This window comes from Colletotrichum destructivum, chromosome 1 (assembly GCF_034447905.1).
Source record: "Colletotrichum destructivum chromosome 1, complete sequence".
Lineage (NCBI taxonomy): Eukaryota > Fungi > Ascomycota > Sordariomycetes > Glomerellales > Glomerellaceae > Colletotrichum > Colletotrichum destructivum.
In genome coordinates, this window is record NC_085896.1 from 896,304 (window position 1) to 922,546 (window position 26,243).

Here is a 26,243-nt window from a genome sequence, read left to right on the forward strand (position 1 = left end):
ACTCACAGCAAGCACAACCACCAGCACAAGTAGAATACAGCTCACTCAGTTCTGAACACAAGCATCACCTTCGATTCCAAATCCATCCTTACCTCCAAGCCCAAAAATGCTCACCAGTGTCGTCAACACCGTTTTCACGGCTACCCTGGCGCTGTCTGCCCTGGGAGCTGCTGCTCCTCATCGCAGAGACAACGGCTCGACGCCAGGCCTCAGTCTGACAGCTCAATTGCAGCTTGCCGATACGTATGTGAGCCCTTGTACTGTAGAGGCGTATTCTGACAAGAAAAACAGTGCGATCGACCGTTACCGCCTTCTTCCGGGCGACGAAGACTTTGTTTTCGACTTCAAGAAAACTCAGTCTTTTTTCGCTAACCGCCAGACCTTCCCTGCCCTGACTGGTCTGGGTGGCAGCATGGCTATTGCGGAAATTCCTGGTAATTGTGAACCTCAGACCCAACTTCTCATCAGACATTAACACACAAATAGCCTGCAGCATGAGCTTCCTTCACACTCACCCGCGAGCCAGTGAGCTGTTCGCCGTGGTCTCCGGGCGCATTCTCACCGAAATGGTCACTGAAGCCGGGGTGTTCGGGCCCGACGGCAAGCCGCGAGTGATTCGCGCCGATCTTGGGCCTAGTCAGATGACTGTTTTCCCTCAGGGCGCCTTCCATACTCAGGTTAATCCGGAGTGCAGTCCCGCCTCCGTTGCGGTCTCCTTTACCTCGGAGGAGGCAGGTGTGGGTCTCATTGCAAGCCAAACCTTTGCCCTGAGCGACGATGTCATTGAGCGTTCCTTCGGAAACACCATCGCCGGCGAAGACATTGACAAGGTGCGAAATGCTATTCCCAAGGGATTGGCTATCAAGGTGGACGAGTGCTTGAAGAAGTGCGGCATTCAGAAGCGTGCTGCTTAGGATCTGATCTGGCACAGACCCATCTCTAGGTCCATGTACTCAAGAAGCATTGGGCTCCAAGGCTTAATGCAACCTTTCCTCCCCCCCTTTTCTTTTGTTTTCCACAAATCTTGGCCAAGTTTTCCTTCATTTCCCACAACGTCAACTATTAACTTCTCACATTCGTTTGAAACACAACTATCAAGTAGCTAGATGAGATATATAGCAGAATAGGAGATGCCGAGCTCGGCGTCTCTTGCTTCCTCGCATACAAATTCGGGCTCCGACTGTTCTATTGCAACGGGTGTGTGATGCTAGGGAAAGAACCAATCACCCTGAAGTTACGCCCAAAGTCGGGGCATTTTATCTTGGCAACATACTGTCTGAGAAGTAAGAGTTGCAGTTGTGAATACGGCCGAATGTTCGGCAAATTGAACAAGCATAGTGTAGCCGGCAACGGGGCAGCAGCGGATGCCATGACGTATGCCTCCGCTAGCATAGGGGGATGGTCTATGGTCCTTTGGGTCTTGGATCTGGAACCGGTGATCTCGGCCCCCGGCTGCAGTTGCACGTGTTAGTCAATGTTACTTCGTGAGATAGCAACATCAGCTTTTGTGATATCGTGAGCGGATCTCAAGTAAATCTTTGTTCTAACATGGCGTAGCGATGCGGTTGATTGGTGGAAACGATTTTCTCAAGCATGATTGCTATCCTCTTTTCCTCGAGTCCGGCTGGCTACTCATCGGTCACGTTGATGAGTTCGTCCAGTTTCTACCTTCTAACGAGACGGGCCTTGGCTTCACGATTGGTATCGCTGACACTACGTCCGCCCTCGACTTGCTCAGAAATACCTCAGCAGCGGGGCATGGTAGCGTGCGGGCGATTTCTTTCAACGGGTCTGTCGAAGGCTCTTCCTCTATTACGAAAGAAGAGCTGACCATGACGATCGACGAGCTTCTTGCAAATGAGACACTTCACGAGGTCAACGCTTATGCGCAGAGGCATATTGATGCTAATCTGGGAATCCTGCTCGCTGAGATACCTAGCCTTCGCGACCATGTGATTCGCATCCCCTCGCTTTTCAAGGCTCCCAAGGTGTCCTCGCGCTCCTCGTTCACTGAAACAGTGATGGACGGAGAGTATTTGCTAGTGAGCTTCAGCCCTGGCGGCTATCAACGGCGTCGTGTTGGGCAACTACTACGTGAGTCCCAAGACTTGGGGCCCCGTGGTCGAGGGATGAGACATCATCTTAGAGGTTGCCATCCGGGAGGCAGATGCAAAGGCTGGCATGGAAGTCGGTTTCGTGGACGATACCATGTCGCATCACCACACGTTCGGTGTATCCTCCAGAGAAGGAAAAGCAATTTGGTGCGTTTCGATACCCTTTCCTACACTACCACGCCCGTCAACGGCCAATGGCCAAAGGGTGGCAGACCACGACGTGAAGCTAACACATCACACAGGATGCATTATCGCTAGCACATTTGCTGCTATTGCAGGATCCATCGGAGGTGTAGCTGGAGGTTTGTTCGGCACTGTGGCCGTTCCCTTCTGCTCTTGAAGACATTCTGATAAGGCGGGGAAGCGGCGCACATATTTCTCATGTCATTTCTTGACCTTTGAGTGTAGGACATGTGGAAGATTTGATTTCACTTGACAAACAACACTCTTTGGCTATCCAGCCTGTGAGAATCACGCAGACTGTTGCCGCTGTAATCTTAGCATTCAGACGAAAGACTCGGGTCAAATCTAGTGCTACGCACGTGTCTTCTTGGAACGTTCCATCACTGTTTGCCATCCAATTGCTCTCACTCTACTTGGTAGTAGGGGGTCGGGTGCTACCAGCTCTAATGGGTACCTACCTAGATAAAATTTAGGGTCTTTTCTATTGTTAGGTACCTAGGTTTGTAGATGCTAGCCCTACGGTACCGGTACTTCTTGCTGTAGGGCGTGTGCGGTACCTTGCAACAATCTGACAAGGCGCAGCACCTAGTAGCAGTAGCAGCAGCAACAGCCAGCGAATCGAGTCGCCTAAGCCGCCCTAAATCTTTCCCAAAAAGGAAATGCAAAGTACAACTACTAAACGACCTGATTGCATAGGAGTCTCACCCAAATGGCTGTACGCCTTTAGGTCTTGGCTTCGCACAACTTCCCCTTCTCCCTTTCACTTCTCTCTTCTGTCTGCGTCATCGATGATCCCCATGTATCCAACAAAACATTCCGCTGATTTCACTTCTGCGTCCCGTAGGGCTGAACCCCCACCGGCCGCTGCGCCCTCCGCAGGCCTGAAAACCTGATGGGTTCGCCCGATCAACGTTTGCAGGCGTGGCTATTCAATGCTTAGGTAACTGGAGCAGCAACCCTGGATTTCCCTTTTGGGGCATTATTTGACATCTCCGTTGAGGTTCTCGTCAGCACTAGAAGGAAGCCCTGCTCCAGATTGCTTTCCAATACGCATTGCGATAGGCCCAGTATGGAAGTGGCCGACGTCAGATGTTGACTTTTCCAGGCAACCCTAAGACACAGAACAACCAGGGAATCCAATATGAGTTGGCTGGAGGTTGGAGGACTATATATGCCTCCCTTCAACGCCTGATTTCCCGGTACAGTCCATCATTCAGCAACCACTCATCCTCTCTTGAATTGTAAAAGCTTCTATCACAACTCTACCCCTAAAAAGCCATGTTGACATCCAAGCCACTGAGTCGTTGGTCTTTGCTCGCCGTTCTGGCCGGCACAGCACTCATCACGACGGCATCCGCATCAGACAACACCTCCATCGAATGGAGGAGATGTGACGACGTTCATGAGATTTTCTCCATGATAGGACAGAAGATCCATGTTCCCATCGAGTGTAGCAACGTCACGGTTCCGCTGGACTATGCCGAGCCCAACTCGACTGCAACCCTTGATCTCAAGGTGATCAAGGTTCCGGCATTGAAGCAACCGTCCAAGGGCAGTGTCATTTTGCACTTCGGAGGGCCTACCGACTCTGGGAGGTTGTCGATGGCCGCGCTCAGCGAGACGATGCAGATGCAAGTATCCCGTAGTGCTTCACTGGCGGAACGAGGCCACTAATTCGTTCGTAGTATCACTGGCCAGGGTTTCGATCTCATCGGATGGGAACAGAGGTGAGTAAAGAATCCAGACCCGACGCTCCGTTGCGTGCCATCGCCGTTTTCGAGTGTAGCTGACGCACTTTCCAGAGGAACCTGGGATACCATGCCGCTCTTTTGCTCCGACAAGTCGCAGAACAGAAGCGTCACCGACGTCCCCCAAGTCAACATGGCCGTCACTCCCGATGACAGGATGAACGTTGGCAGAAACTGGGCCTTCGCGGAAGTTGAAGCGCAGAGATGCTACGAGTATGCTAAAGACAAAGGAGCCGAGCTGGTCGGCACCATGTACACGGTGAGGGATGTGTGGGAAATCGTCGATGCGCTTGGCGGCGATCGGTTGCTTCGTTTCTGGGGTAAGTCGATGCTGCAATGTTTCTGACCACGAATCATTAACCATCCGCTCAGGAATATCGTATGGCACTGTTGTCGGCTCTACCGCGGCGGCATTGCACCCCGATCGAGTGGAGAGACTGGTGCTCGATGGCGTCACGAATCCCCAGCAATGGTGGGCTGGCGAGTGAGTCCCCTCCCGGCTTCCATGGCATCCAGATGGGACACGAAGGCTAACATAATCACGCAAGGACCTGGGAGATGCTGACGGACACCGACAAGGTGTTCTCGGGCTTCCTGAGAACCTGTTTCGAGAAGCCGGACGCGTGCGTCTTGGCCGCGAAGCACTCCAACGCGACCGCCGCACAGCTGGAGTCCAAGATCTACGACCTCATCGACGACCTCAAATACCGGCCCATCCCGGTCCCAGTTAGCGACGCTATCCCTTTGGGTATCATCGACCAAAACATGGTCAAGGGTGTCATCCGCATGGGCCTCTACACCCCGTCCCAGTACCCGGCGCTGGCCGCTCGGCTCCAGCTTCTCCTTGACGGGGACATCGACGCGCTCATCGAGGGATACACGGCCACTTGGGCGACGAACAGCCTGGGAGACATCGGTCTGACGATCCCTTGCACTGATAATGCCCTTCGGGTCGACGACCTGGAGGACCTGATGCCGGAGCTCGACAGGGCCTCCAAGATGAGCCGCCTGGCGGGCGACCTCCTGTCCTGGAACACGCACATGTGCGCCCGCTGGAAGCTGAACTCCAAGGAGAAGTTCACGCGCGGTTTCCACGAGCCCATCGACACCAGGAGCCCGCTGCTCATCTTCGGCAACGAGTACGACGTCGTCACCCCTTACGTGTCGGCCAGGAACATCAGCACGTCCTTCCCAGGCAGCGCCCTGGTCAAGTACAACGCCTTCGGACACGGTATCCAGGCCCAACCGTCGCTTTGCACGGTCGAAACGATGAAGCGGTACCTCGAGGAAGGGGTCCTGCCGGCCGAGGACACCGTCTGCGAGCCGGCGGCGCATGTTTGGGAGGAGCAGGACTGGGCGACTCTTTGGGAGGAGCTCGGGTATCAGAGACCCAACTCCACTGCTTAAGGATTCGCGCACAGCGGCGAGGAGTGGCTCTGGTATTGCTTTAGAAGGTGGTTTCGTTTAGTATGGATTGCGTTTGCAACATGGTTGTTACCGTTGACGGGGTTGGAGGACTGTTTGTACACGGAAGATTGCATCATTATGTCGTGTTCTATCTTTGCTAGGTTTTTTCTTCTCAATATACAACATATCTTTTTTTTCAGAAATGGCATGACGGATACCATCGTGGCTCTCACTGCCCAGTGTTAAGCGGGCTATCGGCGTCGAATTCGTGGCTGGCTATCATGTCAGGATACGTGACGGCCGCCTCCCGCAGCACCTGTTCCATGGTCTCCATGACGAGGACGCTCTCCGACCAGGGCATGATCTCGCTCTCCAGCCTACCGTCTCGTATGCAACGTGCGCTCTCGTCCGCCTCCCAGAACGTGCCGTTGCCCCAAGCCCTACCCGGATCTTGCGGCTGAGGGCACTCGACCACCTCTACCTCGGCGCCGTCGCCCGCCGTCCTGATCACCTTGAACGAGAGCGGCTTGTAAGCCGGGTGTTCGACCTGGATTTCGCCGGCTGAGCCTTGGATGCGGACGGCCGGTATCCCAGAGCTCCCCGGGTCGGTCGCCACTCGGAGGGACGAGGTGGCTATGCCGATCGTACCGTGCTCCGGGAAGTTGAGGATGACGGTGGCGGACTCGTCGATTCCCGTGGCGTATTTCTGTACCGTAGACAAGACCCGCGGCCTTTCCTTGACGGCCTCGGGCTGCATGTGGTACAGGATCTGGAAGATCCAGGTGAGCGGGTATACGCCGAGGCCGAGCAGCACGCCGCCGGCCAGGTCGGGGTTGACCATCCTATGCGAGTCGTCGTAGTCAAGCCTTGTGCTCCCGGGCTCCTTGCTGCCGTTCGCCCGCGACAAGTCCGCCGTGACGCGGTACACCTTCCCGATGGCGCCGCCGCCGACGAGCCGGCGGATCTCGGCGCTCAGCGGGAAGAACCGCGTCCAGACGCCCTCCAGGAAAAACAGCCCCCTCTCGCGGGCCGTCGCGTACAGCTGCCGGGCCTGCTCCGCGGTGACGGCCAGGGGCTTCTCGCAGAGGACGTTCTTGCCGGCCCGCAGGGCGAGCATGGCGTTCTGGAAGTGGTGGCTGTGCGGGGTCGCGACGTAGACGACGTCGACGCTGGGGTCCCGGACGAGTTGCGCGTAGGAGCCGTAGGTCGCGACGCCGGCCGGGGCAGGGTGGCCGATGCGGCCGAGGAAGTCGAGGGCTCGTTGGGGGTCCTTGGAGGACGAGACCGCGGCGATTTCGTGCGCGACGTCGCCGACGCCGCGCGTCGCTGGGTCTGTGAGTAGGTCTTTGCAGAAGTCTGTCTGGGGGTTAGCAGTGTGGACGGACGATGGAAGTGCTTGATATCATGGAACAGCAACCGACATCCCCATGCGCTATGCTGCGAGGATCACGTCACCTACATTCGGACATGGCCCCGGTGGCCATGATCCCCCATCGAAGCACAAACGGCTCAGCTGTCATCCTGGCTGCTCGTTTGGAGGAAGCCCTCCGTTGCCGGCTGGAGTATTGAGGAAGTGTCAACGGTGGAGGATCAGCAAGAACAAGACGGAAAATCCCGTCAGTAGTCTGGCACCTTTCACCACGCTCTTTTGACCTGACGCCGTTGCTGAACTGCAACAACTAGGGCTGAAGAGAATCGTCACAGTCATGATCGACAAGGGAGATACTCGATGGGATCTCGGGGGTTCATACGTCCTCTAAATCGGTATTTCGGGGTAGTAAACGCCGGGGTTAGAGTCATTTCGGTTGGGGGACGTCTGTGGTGGAGGACACTCGGCCTGACAGGATTGACTTTTATTGATTCAAAGCAAGCGAGCGGCCTTCTTGAACTTTAGCAATTCGGGCAAAGTCAATCAATGATGAGCAGTTTTGACTGCTTCTTTCTGAGGCCACCACGACATGTCAATATCATTACAAGCCTCGGACTCGTCAGCTCTCCCAGAGGAATTAGACTTTAGTTTCCATTATCGTAATTACTACCCTATGTCATCAATCATAAAAAGGCCTGCCTAGTCCCCCGCCCCAAACTCCGGATCACGTTGAGGGTCACACTCGAGGCCTGGCATCGTGCATTACAGGTGCAGGCTCGCCGCGTTGTTCATGATCCAGTCCGCGCTGGCCTGCCGGAAGTCGTCCTTCAGGCTGCCGGCCTTGTCGGCGAAGAACTGGATCAGGTTCTGGCCCTGGGACCACTTGGGCCAGTTGGGGTACTGCCCGTTGGACCCCACGTTGGGGTCGAGGGCGTGGACGAAGTTGGTGTAGTAGGTGCGGATACTGCGGGCGGCATAGTTGTCCTTGATGCCGTAGAAGACCTGGATGAGGTCGGAGCCGTGGAAGGTGCCTAGAATCGGGGTGCCGTAGTTGTAGGAGGCGAGGTAGGACCACGAGGGCACGTCCGGGTGGGCGGCGATGGCGAGCTTGAGGAAGAAGCGGCGGGTTAGGGTGAAGACAAGGTCGCCGAGGACGGCGGAGCGGCGCTTGAAGCCCGGGAAGATCTCGTTGAAGAGACCGGTGCGAAATGGGCTGCCGTTGAGGATGTCGCTCAGCAGGCCGTCGTCGTAGGTGTCGACGTAGGTGCGGAGCTGGTCCTCGGTGGCCCCGTTGAAGAAGTAGTCTTTGAGGTACCCCACGAGTTTGTCGGTGGAGGTGAGGTTGGCCTGGAACAGGCCGAAGAGAGTGCCCTCGTCCTCCTGGTTGCCGATGATCATGGGCACCGCCGCGTACTGGCCGTTCTTGGCGAGGACGTCGGGGCTCGCCGTGAGGGTCCGGCCGTCTGGCCGAGGCAGGTAAGAGAGCGCGATGGAGTTGTACGAGAGGATGCCGGGGAGGGAGGTGACGGCGTTGAGGAAGGTGGTGTAGTCGACCTCGCGCAGGCAGTTGAGCGTGTCGGCGCTGCCGCTGCAGCCGGCCTCGGCGACGACCTTGTCGTAGACGGCCTGGCCCTTGGGGCAGTCGACGGGGTCCGTGGGCGCGAGGCTACCCGAGTTCATGATGGCGCCGCGGAAGAGGGCCTTGCCCTTGTACTTGTTGTCGCCGTTGTACAGGGCCATCTGGTCGAAGACGGAGATGGCGCCGGCGGACTCGCCCCAGATGGTGACCTTGGCCGGGTCGCCGCCGAACGCCGCGATGTTGTCGGCGACCCACTCGAGGCCCATCCGCTGGTCGAGGAGGCCGAGGTTGGCCGAGCCGTCGGCGAGGATCTCCTTGCCGGGCATGAAGCCGAAACCGGCGACGCGGTAGTTCACGGCGACGAAGATGAAGGGCTTGCCGATGTCGACGCTTTGCTGGACGAGGCTGGTGCCGTCGTACATGGAGGACCATCCGAGCTATTGGGACCAAAAAAAAGTCAATTGCTGAGTCGAACGCACGCAGGGTCATCAAATATCAGATGACGAAGGGCCTTGAGTTTTGTTTACCTGGAAGCCACCTCCAAAAATCCAGTAGAGGACGGGCAGCTTCGCATCAGCCTTGGTGCCCTCGGGACGGGCCACGGTGATGCTGAGGCAGTCCTCGGTCTGACCCGTCGCCTTCTGGATGAAGGGCAGGTTCGCGATGTCTCCCAAAAGGTCAAGGAGGACGTTCTGGTTGTCGGAGGAGGTGATCATCTGCGGGCAGGCGGCGGCGGGGCCGGTGGCGTCGAAGGTGCCGATGTTCCCGGTCAGGCGCACGGGGGGCTTCAGCCGGAGCGGGCCGGTGGGCGGTTTGGCATAGGGGATGCCGCCAAAGGACTCGACCTTGTTCATGACGTTCCCGACGACGGTCGCCGTGTCGAGGACGACCGTCGCGGTCTTGGCGGCCCTGTCTTCCAAGGGCCGAGTGTCGTCCGGGACCGCCAACGCGGCTCCCAAAAGGGAGAGGGACGAGAGGAGGGCGGAAAGCTGCATGATGGCAGATGACGGGAGAGACACGAATGGCTATCAACTGGGACCTGCAGTGACCGAGACTGTAGGACTAGGAGGGGGGGAGAGAGGGCAGCGGTGGGAGGTTATTACTAAACGTGAGCTACAGGATACTCCCGGTTGACGAGCCTGGTTGAAGACGATCGCAATGAGCTGTCTCGAACGCCTCGACCTGAGCAGACGCCATTGTAGAGCGAGAGAGAGAGGGCTGGTATTGATCTATTTAAGTGCAGTTCCATCGGCTCCATCAATGGGAAATTCTGCTTGGGGCGGATGGGTCGGTGGACGGTGGACAGTGGACACCAAGACGAAAATCCGCACCCACCACCGGTTCGAACCCACCCCTTGCACCACCGTACTATTGTCTTTGTGTGTGCGTGCGTTTGTTTGTGTTTGTGTGTGTGTGTGTGTGTGTGTGTGTGTGTGTGTGTGGCCCGGACGAGAGGGAGGGGCGGAGGGCCTAAAATTGTGAATGGGGGCACTTTCTGGGCGCGCGCTTGGGAGAAGCTCGTGTCCTTGTACGAAGTATACCAAGGGATCCCAGTTCCCTGGCGCCTGAGTCGTGATCGTGATTACTCGAGCGGGTATCGCTAGTCGTGCTCAGTTGACCAAGCAGAGAGAAGTGCAAAACTCAACAAACCGGGAATGCAACATTCCCCATGGGGTAGCGGGGGTAGCCTTCTCTCCAGGGGGGGAATCATGGACAGTCAATACGGAAAATCCAGTCTGGGACGGGAAGAGTCGGCCGAATGACCACGGCAGTTCACCAGTTGTCCGTTGATGCGGGGGAATATCGAAAGTCCCGCTGCGGCACAGCAAAATGACAAGAGTGACAGACAGCCTTATTGACGTAAGACCAGACATTCACATGGAAATTTATGCAGAGTCAGTTGGAACTTGGGCTGCCGTTGCGTCCCGCCTCGGTATGTCGGGCGGCAGAATAGTCGAAAGAAGCATGCAAGCGCAGGCAGGGGGGTCATCTAGGGAGGTGGGGAGAGAGAGGAAGAGAGACAGAGAGATAGATAGTGTAGAGAGTGTGTGTGTATGTGTGTGTGTGTATGGTCGAGTCGAACGGACCGGCGTGAATTTTGTGCTTTCGTAGCGCATGTGATGGTGAGACTCATGCGCCGGACGGACACCAGGAACCAGGAACTCCGTCCCAATGAGGCATCGATGATCCTCTGATGTCGAGCTGAGGGTGTGAGACCTGCATCCCCCTCTGGTCCGTCGTGGGTTGTCCGGCGGGCATAAGCGCCGCGAACTGCTGCATGACAGGACGGTGACGGGGCGGACGCGGGCATGGCCAAGCTGTACGTCTTCGATAGTGTGTTTGCTTGGGATTTCCACTATCGTAAATCGGGGAATGCGGGGGAAGAAGGGGGTGATGGGCTCTGTCGTTCACCAAGATTTAACCTGCATCTATCTCCATTTCCGTCGGAACGGTTGGAGAGGGAATGACGGAATGCCTCTACTCCATCCGAAAGAAGGTCGCCTGACGTCGATCGTCACCCCGGACCCCTGCACCGGCACTGGAGCCAGCCATCCACGGGACACGATGCTCTCGGATCTGGTGTCCTACCATGGTAATGAAGCCGAGTGTACGTGGGGCCCTAGATCGAGATAGTTGCGAAGGCATCGCGGTTTTGGTACTCTTGCTTCGCTCGAAGGGGCGCCGTGGAAGCCGGGCATGCAAGAGCAGCTAGGTAGGTGGGTGGCTTGCGGGCACACGAACAACCCCGGGGGAAGCCCCGGGGTGAAGCTCCGTCAGGGCCGGACGAGGCGGAATATTCCACCAGTGTGCTTTGGCCCGAGACATTGAAAAAAAAAAAAACCGAACGGCTTCCACTTCCCACACGATCAAGTAGGAGATGGCGGGGTCACACGGATACATGGTTACACTCGCATCTTAGCGTTGTGGTGCTTTTGCGAGCCTCGATCATCCACGCACATACACTTCCTTTGTTACAAGATGGGCGTACGATACTTGTCGTTTGCTGGGGTGTGCACGCACCCATTTGATGGATTGTTGCGCCATAAAAGTTTCCGAAAACGAAGAACGAGCCCGCCGTATGCGAACAAACAAAACAAAACAAAAAAAGAATACGAAGGAGAAAACAGACGCGCACACAAGTTCGAGCAGTGGGAACAGGTATGGATAGTGGTGTTCGGGGGCAGATGCGGGCTTGTACCTACTAGGAACCCCGACTCAGCTTCCGTGGTGTCTTGAGCCGTATCGGGCGTCCAGCTCGCGCGGGACGCCTTGGAGCTGCCCAGAATGCCTCGGTCCGGCCGGCTGGTCTGTCTTCACATATCAAGAAACAGCTGGTACTGGTTCTTCACGTCGACGTCCCCAAAAAAAAGCATGTGTTTCTGACGCCCCGAGGCTTGCCATTCTCGAGTTGTCGAAAGATAGCCAGAGCACACGTGTGAATGTTGCGCATGCGCTCGCGCTCGCGCTCGCCCGCGGGACGCACCCAAGCTTGTAAAGTGGGAATCACTTCAAACCATGAGAGACGGTGACAGCGACACGCACAGCCCGCCGCCCGCCCACTGGCCTGCGAGATTCACCGCCAGGTGCGTAAAGTAGTTAATATAATGTTGCGGGGCCCTCGAATCTCGAAATGCCGGCCTCTCCTCAACAGTTGTGGAGTCGGGGGATGCTTACAGACTCCATCCGCCTGTCCATCTTCCCTGTTAAGAAATTTCTTAACCCGCTATCCAGGGCTCCTCTTTCGCCCAGGTGATCGAGCTTCTCGTTTCCTGCGAATCCCCACGAGCCATCTCCACTAATTACTAAGGTACGTTGCCAAGGCGGTCCTTCTTAAGGTCGTACAGGTACACAATGTGAAGAAAAACATGGTAAAAAGCACGGTATAAGTTTTATGCATGAGCGATCTTCACAGTCCCAAGGAACCCCCTTTCCTCCTTCCCACTCCCCAGGTACCCGGGTTGGTTCATGGACTAAGGAAATTCTCGATCCGCAGTTGTTGAGGTGCTAGAGAAAATTGGAAATGGATTTATCTGGGTCTCTTAGGCTCCGACGCCAAGCCGGCGCCAAGACGCGAAGAACGTTCGCAAGTTCTTCGCCAAAACAAACACCCTTGGGGGAATGTCGTTAGCAACTCGTGAATTGACAGAAACAGAAGAAGAGACCCCTGGTCCGTAGGTGAAGATGCAGTTTTGGATCGGAGCCACGTTTGCGGCAGTGGATTAATTTGGTCCTACGCCACCTGTTAGCTCCCACTCATGTCACTGTCAGTGGGAGGACAAAAGTCTGCGCCACCGTTAAGGTTTGTCATCTTGAAACCACTTAAGATGACTTTGATACTAGATTTATAGTGATAGCTTAAGTAGGAAAGTATGAATTAAAAATAAACCCAGAGTCATGCGACAATCTGCTTTACCAGTTCGTACTACTATATGAGATTTCTCTGGGAGGGATTCTGTTGCAGGAGAAGAAATCTATACGAAGAAAACATGATGCTAATTTGCTTGATAAACACCAGTTGAAGGGTACCGCAGGCTTTTATTCCCCTACTATATGTGCTCGGCCGGTCCGAGAGTCTGTTTTCTGGCCCACGATCTAACCCCAGTGCAGTATCTATAATTTCAGCGAAAAAGAAGCGCGAACCATTTTTATCGTCCGAGCGCACAGCACATCGTGTAGTTGATTGTCGAAACCCTTTGCGGGATCTGGGGCTGCTCGGCCGGGTCAGACGACGGGCCGGGCTTTTGGGGGCGCCGTTCGATATCAAGCCTCCAACGTTGTTGTCTCTCCTTTTCTGGGACCCGTCGCTTTCACTTTCCCGAATGCCAGCAACCCATCGACCGGTGATGCATGAATTTCTGACATTCATCACAACAGTGTTACCCTTAACAGGTATTCAGACAAAAGAGTCTTTCTGCCCCTCGACACCCACTGTGGCACACCATTATTGCACCGTGGTTGGGGCCTAACCAGAAAGCGCACAAGACTCGAAAGGCAGCACAACGTGCTCTTTGATTTGATAGAGCCCCGTCAAATGGAATACGTGGGACACTCACAATATGCTGCCTTGCCCAACGTTTCTCAACTCGCAGTCCCCCTCCAGCATGCCCATTCCAAGTCTTTCATACGTCATCTGCCATAGGCGTTCTTCACCCTCTTGTGGCTTCATGAGCTGAAGGAACAACACGTAGTACTTGTGTTCCTCAGCTTGGCCCCCTTTCAGCCTTGCAAGCACGGCCAAGTATCGTGGCAAGGGTGACTCGGTATCCCCGTCAAGGGTGATCCAGCCGCGCGACCGTCCCCTCGAGTCATAAATGTGGTCACGGCCACTGTCGATTCCCGCGTCAACCACCCGCAACCCAGATTCAGTGAACTCCCAAACGGTCGTCGTCAGCGACGTCCTGTCGAACGAAACGTGACCGAACCGATCCAGGGTCCCGAATCCATCGGGCAGAAATCCGACGGGCCCCTCATAGGCCATCCACGACCACGAGGGCACGGTCGACGACTTGTAGTCAATCTTTCTCCCCGTAACCGCTTTTCCCCGGTGCCAGAGCAGAGACCTGTGGAGATACCAGTCCATGATGCCGTGGTGGACCGGGCACGGCAGCGCCTTTTGCACACGCGCCATCAGCCCGGAAACGGCGACCGCTCTGTCCGACGGCTCCGTAATGCCGCGCCGCGAGTAATCCTCCAGCAGCGACCGGAGAAACTCCCAGGTCGTCGCGAATCCCGAGCTTCGGAGCCGGTTCGGGAACTTGGGGTCGATCTGGAAGTATCGCTTGGTCCCCCTCCTGCTGGAATGATGGGATTGTGTTAGTTCAAGTTCGGGGAGGAAGGGGGGGGGGGCTTGTTCCAATCTTACGTTCGCAGAAAAACGCCGTTTCCCGCGTATATGCCCTCTCCGCACTCTCCGTACACCTGATTGCTGGTAAAGTGTATCGTCCGCGGCGAGAGGAGCCGCTCCTGCATGACCCACGCCCGTCGGTTGAGTCCGGACGCATTTACGTCGTCGTCAAAGTCTGCCACGTTTGTAGAGACGTATGCAACCCGCCCATCGGCGCTCTCGACAAAGAGGCCATCGTTGCGTGGCAGCCCTTCCAGGAACCCGGTGCTCGAGTCCGGGGCGGACGTGGCTGCTATCGTGCAGTATGCCGAGGCATAGACGTCCTCCATCCGCTTCGACTCCCGGTTCCAGTCCCGGGCGTCATCCTGGACGATGCAGAGCGAGTCGACCCAGAGGTATGGCACCCCAAGCCCCCGCGTTACCAAGACGGCGTCTTGGAGGGTCTTGGGCAGCTCGTCGAGCGTGAACCCCTGCATGCGTACCGCTAGGTTTGCTGCCAGAGTGCGCCACATGGGACTCTGTCCAGCGGCAGATTTTCCCCAGCAGTGGGACAGCGCGAGGTATCCGTTCCCCTCCGACGCGCTTGCATCGTCTAGACGCAATTGGTCGGGGTCTCCCGACGGGTGGACGTTGAGGAGGCGCGCTGGGAGGAAGCGTTTCTTGGACCTGGAGTCGCTCCGGCAATCATGACATTCGTCGCAGCTCTGGAGCCATGAGCGTAGCGGCTGGACGCGAGTGAAGTTGGTCGTGTTTTTGTCGTGTACCGGTTGAGGTTCGGACTGCGATATTCTCGCGGTGTTCTGGGGTCCTTCTTGCTGGCTGAGAGGGGGCTTCAAAGATGCGCCAGGGGCAACTGCTCGTAGTTTAGTGCATATATATGTGAAAATAATGCCAGAGTAAGGGATCGGATACGGCTCAGGAAGATTGAGAAGCTTACGATAGTATACTCGTGAGATAAAACGTCCTTCTGGATATATAGCGAGCAGCGAGTCTGCGTTCCTTTCGACGGCGACTGAGGCGGAGTCATTGGAAACCCCAGCCTGCCCGGACAACACAGACCGAAGTGAACAGTCGCTTGCATCATTCTCGGGATGCAGAAGGGTTGCATTTCCTGCTTCAAAGATCAGTGGCTCACACCAAGCACATTGGTGGCCTTGGTACGGAGCAGCGGATCCTGACAAGGTCCCATCTGTATGGGCACAGGCAAGCGTGACGTCGATTTCGGCACTCCAAGGTTCGTCCTGCAAGGGGAATTTAGAGATGTCGAAACCGGGTCGGGAGGCAGTTGTTCAGGCTGGCGGGCTTCTTGTGTTGAATACTTACAAACTATTTGAAGACAAAGCTTTCCGTTAATGTTTCCTTGCGGTTTTGGAAGGTTCACGCAGTTACTCACTTCCTGTCGCAACACAAAAGCGCGCGTCAGTCACTACCACCCAGCTTCAGTAGACCGCCAGTTATACTCACCCGCTATTGCATTGCAGTGCAGCTAGTCAGTTCATTCTGCACAGCTGGGGATGTTTAACAGTCACCTACACGCTAAACCAACGCGCATTTCTCGGTCAGTCGATGCTCCACAGCTCAGGATAGTCTGCTAGATGCTTACGCCCTATTTCAACATGTTCAAGCCCGTTAGCCTATCATATACAGGTGTAGTATCATTTGGTAAATTCTTACACTCTGTTTATGACAAGCAGCCTTCTGTTAACTACAGCTGTATTATTAGAGGGTCTAGAGAGTCCGTACCCGCTATTCGAGTTAGCATTCCCTGATCAGCCTGCACTATACAGCTTAAAGTGGTCCGGGAATTCACCTACTCCCTGTGCAGCAAGAAGATGCCAGCCAGTGAGTAGTATGCACCTAGTAGTATCCGAGGAATCACTCACACGCTACACAATAACAAATGAAGCTGTCAGCCCAAACCGAAGATGTCTCAACAGAGCGATAGCCTTACCCGCTGTGCCATTTCACATGTTAGTTCTCACTTTCCTGCTGACCAGTTGCTCTACTGCCACTTACAAGCTACACCAAGACACCCTTCAGTATGTGCTGCAGCGTCTGGGCAACTGGTTGTGACTTACATACTGTGCCAATGTCCTACTCGTCAGCCGCTCGCATAGCACAGGATGTAGATGATGTAGATTCACTCACCCGCTTTTCCCACACATCACTTGTCAACTTTGGTCTATACAGACTCTTCCACTCATGACTTACCCGCTGTTCCGTCATACATCCACCGTTCACTGGTCAGCCTTGATCCATGGCATCGAGCTCACGATGGAGTGGAAAACACTTACCACCTATTCCGACACCCACCGTCTCTCAGTTTATGTACTGAGTGGAATTCAGCGTCCTCTAATCCACTTACCCTCTAATTTAAGACACCGAATGATTAGTGTACATGACATAGCCCGGTTGTTAGACTAGCAGTTACTCACAATCTACACCAGCACAACGCTCCACGTCAATTTTCACGGTACTCGACACAGCTCGGCATGATCATGTCACTACTCACATCCTAATGCACAACAATCATCCTTAGTCCTGCTGTTTTTTACCATCTGGAAAAGAAACTGACCTCCTGTTGCAAAAGTGATTAGATGGTTGTACGCGTTGAAGCCATGACAACATACGTTCTGCCCATCTTTGTTAGCAAGCTTGATGTGTATACACGGCTGGCAGGCGGCGTACTGTGAACGATTCGTCACCCAATGCAGCGTTTTGGTGATCTTGAGACGCTGGTGAGTCGACCATTTCGACGATGGCTTCAGTGAGATGCTGCTTGGTGCGTCGCGGGGCGCCCAATGACTGAATATTCGGGCGGGACGCGGGGTTTTCCATGGGAGAAGAGGGGCAACGGGGGCGGGGAGGGGCTGCTGTTGCGCAGGATCGCAGCGGGGGATCACGTGCTAAGATGTGGTTCGATTCGATGCTTTGGGAACAGTAGGTAGTTCTGATAGATGAAGGTTTCACGAGTCTCAGGGCGGTTTGAGACAACATTCTTGAGAGCTGGACGAACCATTACTTGTCTTCGTAAATGGCCAATTAGGGCGAGTCGTGCGCATATAGTGAAGCTTTCCGGGCAGCCATGCCATTCAATGAGTAATTCCATCCTATACCCATGGTTAATCAGACCCATGCAAGTTGAGTCCAATGCTTACCTCATATATTGCTGTTAAGTCATCTGATCGGGTCAAGGTATCTGTTTATCTCTTCAGCCCAGGCTCTATCTAGCCCGCTAGCAAAGTGTTTCCAGGCAATTTTGTTACTTCTAAGCCCTCTCAAGACAACAATTCCTCGTCGTTTCAGGGAGTGTCGGCCATTCAAAACAAGACTCTGGAAGATGCTGACATAAGACATCAAGGGCGCAGGTACGTACTGGTCGATGGTCCCTTGGAACGACGGTTGGACCCCTACTTAACCCTTTTTTTTAAACGCACGTGGCGGGTCTGATCGGGCGAGTCGGCGAATCAAAATCGCAGGATGGTGTCAAGCGAAATGAGATGCTTCGTGCGCTGGAATTCTGGGGGAGGAACTCACGATCCCCGATTCCGATTCTCCCGCACCGCACCACATCGCGCCGTACCTCTCCTCTTCTTCTTCTCTCTTTAACTTCTGCAACCCACACCACACCATACCTGGACCAGACACACGCCCACACGGCACTCTGTTTACACCCACACTCCTTAACCACCAGCCAAAGTTTCAGATGCAGATCATCCATATGACCTCACTTCTTTGAGTCGCATATCGGCCGCAACCGCGGCTGGCCAGTCTTTATCGTCGTATTATCTATTGATAAATCTATCCTTCGCCAGAGCCACTCGTTACTCACACCACTCTCACTATTGCCTGAGGGGGATCCTCTATCCTCTCCCCTGCCACTCTCTTTCACAATGCGCAGCGCCGCTCTCTCATCGCTGTCGCAAACACTGCTTCTGCTCTCCATCGCGTCGTCCACGCCGGCTCTCGTCGTCGCCGATGGCACCGTATGGGCCACTCCCCACGACAGTTACTCGTCGTCCGTCGGCGTGCTCGGCTGCAAGATCAACACTGACCGCGTCGCGTACTGGCCCGGCTCTGTCGACTGCGACAACCTCTGCCTATCCCTGACCTACGACGACGGCACCGACCGCCGCACCGTCAAGCTCTTGCGCGTCGACCAGTCCCAGGGTGCCTACGATGTCAGCTACGACGCCTGGAACTACCTCTACACCGGCAAGTCTGCCAAGAAGGCCCCCGTCGCCGGTGGCCCGCTGCCCATGGAGTACAAGGAGCTGCCCGCCGACGAGTGCAAGGACCTGCTCCGGACCAAGGGCAAGCGGCTGCCCCTCAGCGCCTCCAACAGCATGAACTACCTCGCCAGCTGCCTCGGACAGCCCGACAGCTGGGTCGCCCGGAACTACGCTCTCTACAACACCCTCGACTCGATATGCTCCTGGGGCTACGACGAGGAGTGCGAAATCGACTGGCCCGCCGCGAACCAGCCCACCTGCAAGCACGCCCTCGGCATACCCATCGAGCTGAAGGACGCGCCCGTCTACAACGTCCAGTACCCCTCGGGCGATGTCGTCGTCGCCTCCACTGGCGAGAAGGTCTCCACCCCGAGCGAGAGCACGAGTCTGGCCGCCCCGACCCCGACCCAGAATGGCGCCCCAGGCCGCGGAGTTATGATGCTGTCGATGGCCGGGTCGCTGCTGTGGACGTGTCTGATGCTGAGTTCGTGTTGATGCGGACAGGATCCCGAGTGCGAGGTTTTCATTTTATGACCTCTCTTCTTCTTTCTTGTTATCATTCTTCTTGTCTTTTTGTGGAACGTCGATGCCATCATACGAGATACCATGTATACCCCTCTAGCACCCCCTTACCCACGTCTTACGACAATAATGCCACAATTCTAATACCCTTTGTTCTTCCTACCATCCGTCTCCGCATGCTACCAAGGTGATCCGCGCCGTTGACCGTTGAGAACCGACTCTCCAAGTCTAGACAATGACTGAGACAGCTTCATCTCGCAGAGACAACGGCCAAGGTCATACCGCACTCTCAACGGGGGTCATATGCCAAACTCTTCGTCGTTCGAATTTCCGAGCCCCCCGGAGGGCTGCTTGCTCTTTTTGTCTAATGCTCTTACAGAAATTTCTAAAAGACAACGCTTTCGCCATGTATGTAATGAAATCCAATATCACACCCGGCACACCCTGGGATCGGAAGCTGTACGGCTCCCTGGACGACTTTCCCCCCAAACCACAGTGGAGGGGCAACAACCACCTACTTAGTCTTGTAGCCCCGGAACTTGTCCCGGATCTCGGCCTCGCTGAACCTCCGCGTGTGCCGCTGCAGCATCGCCGCCCGCTCCTCGATGGTCATGCCGATCTGCTCGCCCACCGGCACGAGGCGCCGCGCCAGGTGCATGTAGTCCTTGCGCAGCAGCCGGACCGTCACCATGAGATAGTCGATGTCGTGGAAGACGAGTGCCTTCTCGCGGATGTACGTCTTCTTCTGCTGGAGGAACGACGTCGGGTGGTCGCGCCAGTGCCGGCGCGGGTTCAGATGGTGCGACGTGTGGTATCCGTCGTTGTAGCAGTAGCGGTTGCTCTGTTTTTCCGGGGTCATGTCTGTGTTTAGCTATCATGGTTCCTATCGGCCGATTGGATTTTACATGGGACTCTCTCTGCCTAGGGGGGAAGGGAGAGAGGTTCTTGGGCGAAAATGCTTACCGGCACATCGATCAGAGTGATGCTGGAACGAAAATCTGAGTCCGGCTCGTCGGCGTCGACGAAGGCGTGCTGGCCCCAGTTGCCGACCATCAGGCCCAGGCGGAGCAGCAGCAGCGGGCCGAGGAACACGAAGGTCGTGGCGCGGCTGTTGAGGCGGTACAGCGCGTAGAGGACGGCGTAGTTGCCGAGCTCCCAGAAGCCCGTCTTCCAGGCGTTCCGCAGCTGGCCCTTGCCGAGGAAGTAGCGCGGCAGGTCGAACCAGACGAGGAAGAAGAAGCGGGCGACGTAGCGGAGGAAGTCGAGGGCGTCGTCGCGCTGGTAACGGATGGTGGTCGACAGGTCGTTAGGCCCGTTGCCCTCGACGTGGTGGTGCTTGACGTGGTGGTAGAAGTACGTGTTCCACGTGTGGCCCATGAGGGGGTCGGTGATGTAGGGGAAGGCGGCGTCAAAAGCCTTCAGGAGGCGGCCGGACTCCCGGGAGAGGATGCCGCCCATGTGGATGTGCTGGTGCATCATGAGGGTGTAGGTGCCCATATAGTGGAACTGCAGGGCCATGTGCAGCACGCCGTGGAGGTAGCCGAAGCTGCGGAACAGCAGCAGGGCGCTCGGCACGGAGGTGGTGAAGTAGAGGAGCAGGTGGGTGAGCATCAGGACGTCCGTTTCGTGGCGGACGACGCGGCGCGCCCAGGCCACGTACGGCAGGACGACGTGCCGGTGGAGCGCCGCGGGGATCCGGGCCGGCAGGTCCCGCAGGTCCACGGACGAGAGGACGCTCGGCTCGAAGTCCTGGCTCGCGGGGTCGTTGAGCCCCTTGAGCTTGCGGATGTCCTTGGCGTCCCTCTGAGACGACACACCACGACAGGCTTGTGGTTTTTGTTTGTTAGCTGGGATGGTCGGTTTGGCTTTGAGGAGGGGTAGGGGAAACTGGGGACTCACGCTCATCGTCCTTGTTGGACTTCTCGTCTAGGGACTCCTGGCTGACATAGCCCTCGTCGCCGTCGGCCGGCGCCAGGTGCTTGTCGTCGTACCGTTTGATGTCGTCGATGAGGTTCTGGAGGACTATGGTGTCGTGAACCGTCAGGTCAGGGCGGACGGTGAGACTACTCATTGCATGGGGGGGGGGAGGGGGAGAAGGAAGCCTCCGTTCGTGCCAAGCTATACGGAGAAAACAATTAGGTGTGTGAGGAGGTAAAGGAAAGGGACAAGAACGGCTAGCAAGCAATCCATGTGACATATGTACGTTGCAGAGACCTTTTTTGCGACAAACTGGGTCTTTTTTTTTCTTTCTTTTAGGGGGGTTTCAATGGAATGGGAAAAAAGTGGAATGACACGACTACAGTTAAAGGAGGCGACCGGCGATTTATTACGGGTACCCAATCTCGTTACCCATGTCGCAGTCTCTGTTTCGCTTCGTGGGAAATCCGGTAGTTGGGGGAGGAGGAGGAGGAGGTCACGGACTACCAGCAAACAACAGCCCATCATCATATTGTCAGGAAATACACGGGCGGGTGGGCTGCGTAAAGGGGGGAAGGGTAGGGGATGGGGGGGGGGGAGGTTTTGTTCAGTCTGCAGGGTGTATATACTTCTTTACAAAAGAGATAATTACGGGTAGACGGTTCGTGGATAATAGGAGGGACGCGACGTTTAACCCCCATCATCTAATTAATGCCCATTTGTATTCGTACACTCACTAAGCCTCTTTCAAGAAAGACCAAAAAAAAAATCGACTTTCCAAAGATGGCGATGCGGGATGGGAATTGGGGTCTCTGATTGGCTCGGTAGCAGCTCCGGGGACGGGTTTTTGGCCTCTCGTTTTGGAGTGGCGTGTGCGCAAAAAAGTGGTTGAGAATGGAAGATCTGGCTATGAGCAACAAGTCGCACGAAGGAATTACGTAGTTTGCCAGAGCTTTTTTTTTTTTTTTTGTCTCCTGTCAAAACTAGCTCTCAGTCTAGACGAATTAATTTCGCCGTCTGATTGATGAGATCATTGTTGGCATCATGAAAAGACGGAATGGGGGACGAGGAATCCAGCAGCAGCAGCAACTCATGCGGTAGAGGCGCATACGAACCAGTTAGTGAGGGACTTGGGGGGGGTCTCGCCTCTCACCCGCGCCGCATGATGCACCCAGACCACACACAACACACACCCACAAAAGGTACTTACTCGGGACTCTCTGGCCGGTCCAATCTCATCCGATTCTACATGTGGCCAGTGGTAATTAGCGTTCATCTCTCTCAAATCCTCCCTCCCTTTGCCTCGTGGCCGGTTCTCTCTCTCGCTGCTGCACACAAACCCTGCCCCCCTCCCCAAAAAGCCACCGAGTTCTAGAACACTTCTTAGCTTCGAGAGGACCCTTGGGACAGAAATGAAAGCTTGCGTTGACAGCAGCCGCCGGTGTGTGGTGGATCACCTCACCCATGCACGCACCCTGAATCGATACCCTGAAGATGAAACGATGCGGGAAATAGACGGTGCACACGTAATGATGTACAGGGGGGTTACGGGAATGGGAGATTTTCAGAAGTGGATTTCGCCTCAAAAAAACCCATCATCTAGGCACGCCGCAGCTTCAGCGCCTCCGTCTCCGTCCCTTTCGTCAAAGAGGACGGGACGGGCATGTGTCTTCCCTCATCCTTCTTCGCCCACTGATTGATTCGATTCAGCGGCAGGGGAACGGCCCGGGGCCGCGGGGACCGCAGCCGAAGGGGGGAGCGCGGGATGCGGCGATGCCTGTCTAGCACGTCCTAGGCAACCGACCGGACACGGGGATCCCGCGGCGGTAGTTGTTGTACTCGGGTGGCCTGCCATGCGCGGGATCCGTGGGCCTTGTTGTGCTGGCGATAGAGGATAAGATACGGATGAGGTAGGGATCTTTCGCCCTTGGCTCCTGAGCCTCAACTGGGCGGGCGCTCTTGGCACCGTGGCGCCAGGTTGCGCATCATGGGTTTACCCCCCCCCCCCCCCCCCGCAGCTTTTTTTCTTCTTCTTCTCGTCAGCCCCGACGCGACATCTCGGGTGACATGTTTGCGTTGTACGGTGATTTCTCGTGCGGCGAATACTGCCTTTCTGTATGCAGCGGCGGAGACTTGTTTGGATGGCTCATCGGAGCGCATGGTGATATAGCCTGTGTGATGTAACCCAGAAAATGCTCAGGGCATCGCTATAAAGAAGCCAGCAGCTCAAGATAAGCGGTCAAACCTCTTCCACCCGCCTCCATTCATCCAAACATCGTTCACCTTCTCATTTATACCGGCGGTTAGGCGTCTTTTCTTTTTGAGTCCCATAGCTGGTGTTCAGACTACGGTCATAATGCTGTTTCCTCTTCGTGTTCTACGTCTTCGAGGTTGCTAAATCGGAGATAACACTGCGATCAGGAAACGTAACTAATACTTTCCATCACCGTGGAGGTCAATTTGCGAGCAGTCGAACTCCCAAATCACACCAAAGTCTGTCAGGAAGGACAAGAACCGCCACGGAGAACGAAAAGCTTCCATCACGGCCCCTCATCACCCACCAAGAACAATGAAAATCATATGAACGCAATATAAACTGAACAGGACAAGGTCAGGGCAAGAACTTCAGCGCATGTTTATCCCAGGTCCAGCAACCCTCGACTTACGTTTCAGACTCCTCAGACTCGGCCCAACTCCACTCTACTTCCTTTTCCCCACTTGGCATCATGAAACTACGTTCTCAAACCAGAGCCTCGCAGCGCGTCGACATCAGCGTCGCCACCCAGGACAGGCACGAGCCCGCCCTTGGATGGCCCAGCCTTCCAGCAGAGCTAAGAATCATGACTTTGAACGAGTTGAAGGGACTGATATCACCTCACGAAAAGAAAATCCTGGCCAGTCTGGCCATCGTCTCGAAGGAATGGCGGCCCTTCTTCGAGCCACTGCTCTGGCAGGCCCTGATCTTCCGGCCCTCGGTTTCGGGTTCGGGCTTTCAAGGCTTCCATCGGCACATCAAGCGCCGGGGGCATCTGGTCCGGAAAGTCGCACTGCATGTGAGGGTTGACGAACCCTTTTACCTACCATGCCAGGAGACGGATCCAGACGTTGTTAGAATGGACCTGGAGAGGTTCACCGCCGACCTGAGGTCCTTCTTCTCCTATCTTGCCGACTGGCCCAGAGACACCTCAACGACCGGCATCGCGCTCGAGCTGGGTGTCATCAACCTGAACGATGCACAGCATAGGGTTCCATCCAGAGATGGGCGCAGTCGTCGTCACCATTGTCATTGTATGATAAGACACGACGGGACACAACATTCTCCTCGCAATCTTGGCCTTCTTAATATGTACCCCATTCGCGAAGTCCTTGTTGTCACCTCACTCTCCGTATCTCCAACGTTGAGACCGAACTTGTCCTATTATACATTGGACGATATCAGCAAGTGGTTCCCGCGTGCCGAACCACTATAGCTACTTGATCCACGATCTGAAATTCATGACCATACGCTGGAATGACTTGGATCCACGAGGAGTTTCTTAGGCAAATGTTACAGACGGACGTTCCTATTAACAATGGATAAATACACTAGACTATTTGTACCTAGGGCCTGCCTCCTGATTTACGCTGCTGCGCCTTCCTCTTCTCTTCAGCTAACTCTGCCTTCTCCTTGTCCTTTTGTTTCTGAAGACTCTCTCTTGTTTTAGAGTTGGCCTTCTTTACATCATTGAGCTCATTCTGCTCGTCAAGCTTCTTTTTCCTAGCCTTGTCTTTTTCTGTAGCAGTTGTAGCTTTTTTCTGCCTTTCGCGAGCTTCGCTAATCTCGACGCGCTCTCTGTCCTCCGCAGCGTTTGCCTTCTTTTTCTGTGTCCTCTGCTTGTCTTGGATTTCCTTGATCTCCTTCTTCTCCCTGTCCACTCCGCTCGTTGTGGATTTTGAGCCGGATCCGCCCGTCCTTGTGCTGCCTGTCTTTGTGCTGCCCGTCTTCGAGCCGCCAGTCTTCTTGTCGCGAGCAAGTATAACGTTTCCAAAACCCTCACCGAGGCTCTCGTCGTTAAGCTCCAAATCGCGAGTCAGGAGATTGTGAGTTTCCTCGTTGGTCTCTAATCCTCAAGACTGAAAGATAGAGTAAATCTTGCTGGTCTCCTTTAGATCACGTGTCTGGAGGTCAGGGGAGTCCTCTAAATTGTCTAAATCCCGAGCATATATCTCGTCGCTTTGGTGACCGCTATCCTGGTCATCTCGAGTTTCGAGATCGGCAAAGTCGTAGTTGACCTCATTGCCACGAGTACGGAGGTTGCCTAACCCTTCGGCCATGTCTTCATCTCGGGTTTCGATTGAATTCCGAGGATTCTCATCAAAATAGCTCGCTTTAACCCCATCGTTGGCGAAACGATTGACGAGAGGTGCGGCAAGAACGCTTGAGATGAGCGCAATGAGTAGGAGAGATTTGTATGAAGACATCATAGAGAGAAGATGGATGGTGAAAGTTTTGGGGGGATAGTTGAAAGCCTTGGGCAGTTTTAAAAAACAGGTTGACTTGGCTTGTTCGCTTTATGGCATTTTCTGTCTGGAGATCATCTTGGTCTTAAGTACTTTAGCCTCTATGCCAAAACCTCGTGCTCGACTTCCCTATTAAGAGCAGCTTTTGCGAAGATAGGTGAAAATGACACGTCTGTACTAGCTTGAAGACCATTTAGAAGGTTAGGTTGGTAATCTGAGACGACACCAATGTCCGCCCTGATTTTCTCACATCGCCGTTTTGTTACTTAATCTGCAGTGTGCGTATTCGTTCAAAACGAGGCGAAATGCTTCGGGTCGAACTTCGGTATAATTCTGCAAGGCGCAACATCGATGGAATCCAGCCTGGTCTGCAGTCTGTTTTATGCAATTATCTTTGTAGGTAGCTCGAGAGCCTCAAGTTTTTGGGTTCCGGCAAACATAGCAAAAGAAAGTTTCAGGGTTTATGCGCGAATTGGAGCGTCAATGCAGGATGTACGCGAAACCGATCTCGCCAACTGCATATCGTTTGCAGGGTGACAGCACCTATTCCTTTCCCAGAGCCCCAAAGTGAAGACATAATCATGCTTCAGCCTCAAATCTAATGGATCTACTATGGAATACGGTAAGTTTTGCCTGCGGGTTAAGTATTGCCGCAAGGTTAGCCGAACTAGCCCTGCCCTTGTCAGAATCAGACTGCCGACACATCGGGAAAGCAAACAGCATACGTCCGTAAGTAGCTAAATGTACTGAAACTGAGTTAAATGTGGCTACACCTTTTCAGTCTACCTGACCCAAGAGGGAAACTTTTGCCTGCAACCACAGTTGTA

The 26,243-nt window shown here is 55.0% G+C and overlaps 12 protein-coding genes across 12 annotated transcripts; 6 read left to right on the top strand and 6 right to left on the bottom strand.

Annotated features, from left to right (window-relative positions):
• Positions 1–106: 106 nt before the first annotated feature.
• On the top strand, positions 107–914 carry CDEST_00268 (Putative germin, rmlC-like cupin domain superfamily, rmlC-like jelly roll; the record flags this gene model as incomplete). The annotated part of the gene is made up of 2 exons (XM_062916427.1): positions 107–434; positions 487–914. The coding sequence occupies 2 exons, from the start codon at positions 107–109 to the stop codon at positions 912–914; spliced, it is 756 nt and encodes a 251-aa protein (XP_062772478.1).
• Positions 915–1,559: 645 nt separating this feature from the next.
• CDEST_00269 (Putative protein-arginine deiminase) lies at positions 1,560–2,454 on the top strand (the record flags this gene model as incomplete). The annotated part of the gene is made up of 2 exons (XM_062916428.1): positions 1,560–2,094; positions 2,135–2,454. The coding sequence occupies 2 exons, from the start codon at positions 1,560–1,562 to the stop codon at positions 2,452–2,454; spliced, it is 855 nt and encodes a 284-aa protein (XP_062772479.1).
• A 1,121-nt stretch (positions 2,455–3,575) lies between these two features.
• CDEST_00270 (uncharacterized protein) lies at positions 3,576–3,971 on the top strand (the record flags this gene model as incomplete). Its single annotated transcript, XM_062916429.1, has 1 exon — positions 3,576–3,971. One exon carries the CDS (start codon positions 3,576–3,578, stop codon positions 3,969–3,971), a length of 396 nt encoding a protein of 131 aa, XP_062772480.1.
• Positions 3,972–4,115: 144 nt separating this feature from the next.
• Positions 4,116–5,452, top strand: CDEST_00271 (Putative peptidase S33 tripeptidyl aminopeptidase-like, alpha/Beta hydrolase; the record flags this gene model as incomplete). The annotated part of the gene is made up of 3 exons (XM_062916430.1): positions 4,116–4,365; positions 4,418–4,529; positions 4,594–5,452. The coding sequence occupies 3 exons, from the start codon at positions 4,116–4,118 to the stop codon at positions 5,450–5,452; spliced, it is 1,221 nt and encodes a 406-aa protein (XP_062772481.1).
• Positions 5,453–5,681: 229 nt separating this feature from the next.
• On the bottom strand, positions 5,682–6,972 carry CDEST_00272 (Putative gfo/Idh/MocA-like oxidoreductase, NAD(P)-binding domain superfamily; the record flags this gene model as incomplete). The annotated part of the gene is made up of 2 exons (XM_062916431.1): positions 5,682–6,808; positions 6,912–6,972. The coding sequence occupies 2 exons, from the start codon at positions 6,970–6,972 to the stop codon at positions 5,682–5,684; spliced, it is 1,188 nt and encodes a 395-aa protein (XP_062772482.1).
• A 479-nt stretch (positions 6,973–7,451) lies between these two features.
• On the bottom strand, positions 7,452–9,590 carry CDEST_00273 (Putative carboxylesterase, type B, carboxylesterase type B, active, alpha/Beta hydrolase). The gene is made up of 2 exons (XM_062916432.1): positions 8,928–9,590; positions 7,452–8,837 (listed from the first exon to the last, which is right to left on the bottom strand). The coding sequence occupies exons 1-2, from the start codon at positions 9,393–9,395 to the stop codon at positions 7,584–7,586; spliced, it is 1,722 nt and encodes a 573-aa protein (XP_062772483.1). The 5' UTR covers positions 9,396–9,590; the 3' UTR covers positions 7,452–7,583.
• Positions 9,591–13,218: 3,628 nt separating this feature from the next.
• On the bottom strand, positions 13,219–16,327 carry CDEST_00274 (Putative heterokaryon incompatibility). The gene is made up of 4 exons (XM_062916433.1): positions 15,569–16,327; positions 15,158–15,486; positions 14,264–15,098; positions 13,219–14,195 (listed from the first exon to the last, which is right to left on the bottom strand). The coding sequence occupies exons 2-4, from the start codon at positions 15,351–15,353 to the stop codon at positions 13,451–13,453; spliced, it is 1,776 nt and encodes a 591-aa protein (XP_062772484.1). The 5' UTR covers positions 15,354–15,486; positions 15,569–16,327; the 3' UTR covers positions 13,219–13,450.
• A 422-nt stretch (positions 16,328–16,749) lies between these two features.
• CDEST_00275 (uncharacterized protein) lies at positions 16,750–17,242 on the bottom strand (the record flags this gene model as incomplete). Its single annotated transcript, XM_062916434.1, has 2 exons — positions 16,750–16,878; positions 16,934–17,242. The coding sequence occupies 2 exons, from the start codon at positions 17,240–17,242 to the stop codon at positions 16,750–16,752; spliced, it is 438 nt and encodes a 145-aa protein (XP_062772485.1).
• A 621-nt stretch (positions 17,243–17,863) lies between these two features.
• CDEST_00276 (uncharacterized protein) lies at positions 17,864–19,493 on the top strand. Its single transcript, XM_062916435.1, has one exon. The coding sequence runs from the start codon at positions 18,139–18,141 to the stop codon at positions 18,970–18,972; it is 834 nt and encodes a 277-aa protein (XP_062772486.1). The 5' UTR covers positions 17,864–18,138; the 3' UTR covers positions 18,973–19,493.
• Positions 19,494–19,513: 20 nt separating this feature from the next.
• CDEST_00277 (Putative fatty acid desaturase domain-containing protein) lies at positions 19,514–21,070 on the bottom strand (the record flags this gene model as incomplete). Its single annotated transcript, XM_062916436.1, has 3 exons — positions 19,514–19,840; positions 19,963–20,825; positions 20,899–21,070. The coding sequence occupies 3 exons, from the start codon at positions 21,068–21,070 to the stop codon at positions 19,514–19,516; spliced, it is 1,362 nt and encodes a 453-aa protein (XP_062772487.1).
• Positions 21,071–23,642: 2,572 nt separating this feature from the next.
• Positions 23,643–24,386, top strand: CDEST_00278 (uncharacterized protein; the record flags this gene model as incomplete). The annotated part of the gene is made up of 1 exon (XM_062916437.1): positions 23,643–24,386. The coding sequence occupies one exon, from the start codon at positions 23,643–23,645 to the stop codon at positions 24,384–24,386; it is 744 nt and encodes a 247-aa protein (XP_062772488.1).
• A 130-nt stretch (positions 24,387–24,516) lies between these two features.
• On the bottom strand, positions 24,517–25,452 carry CDEST_00279 (uncharacterized protein; the record flags this gene model as incomplete). The annotated part of the gene is made up of 2 exons (XM_062916438.1): positions 25,071–25,452; positions 24,517–25,016 (listed from the first exon to the last, which is right to left on the bottom strand). The coding sequence occupies exons 1-2, from the start codon at positions 25,378–25,380 to the stop codon at positions 24,517–24,519; spliced, it is 810 nt and encodes a 269-aa protein (XP_062772489.1). The 5' UTR covers positions 25,381–25,452.
• Positions 25,453–26,243: the final 791 nt, after the last annotated feature.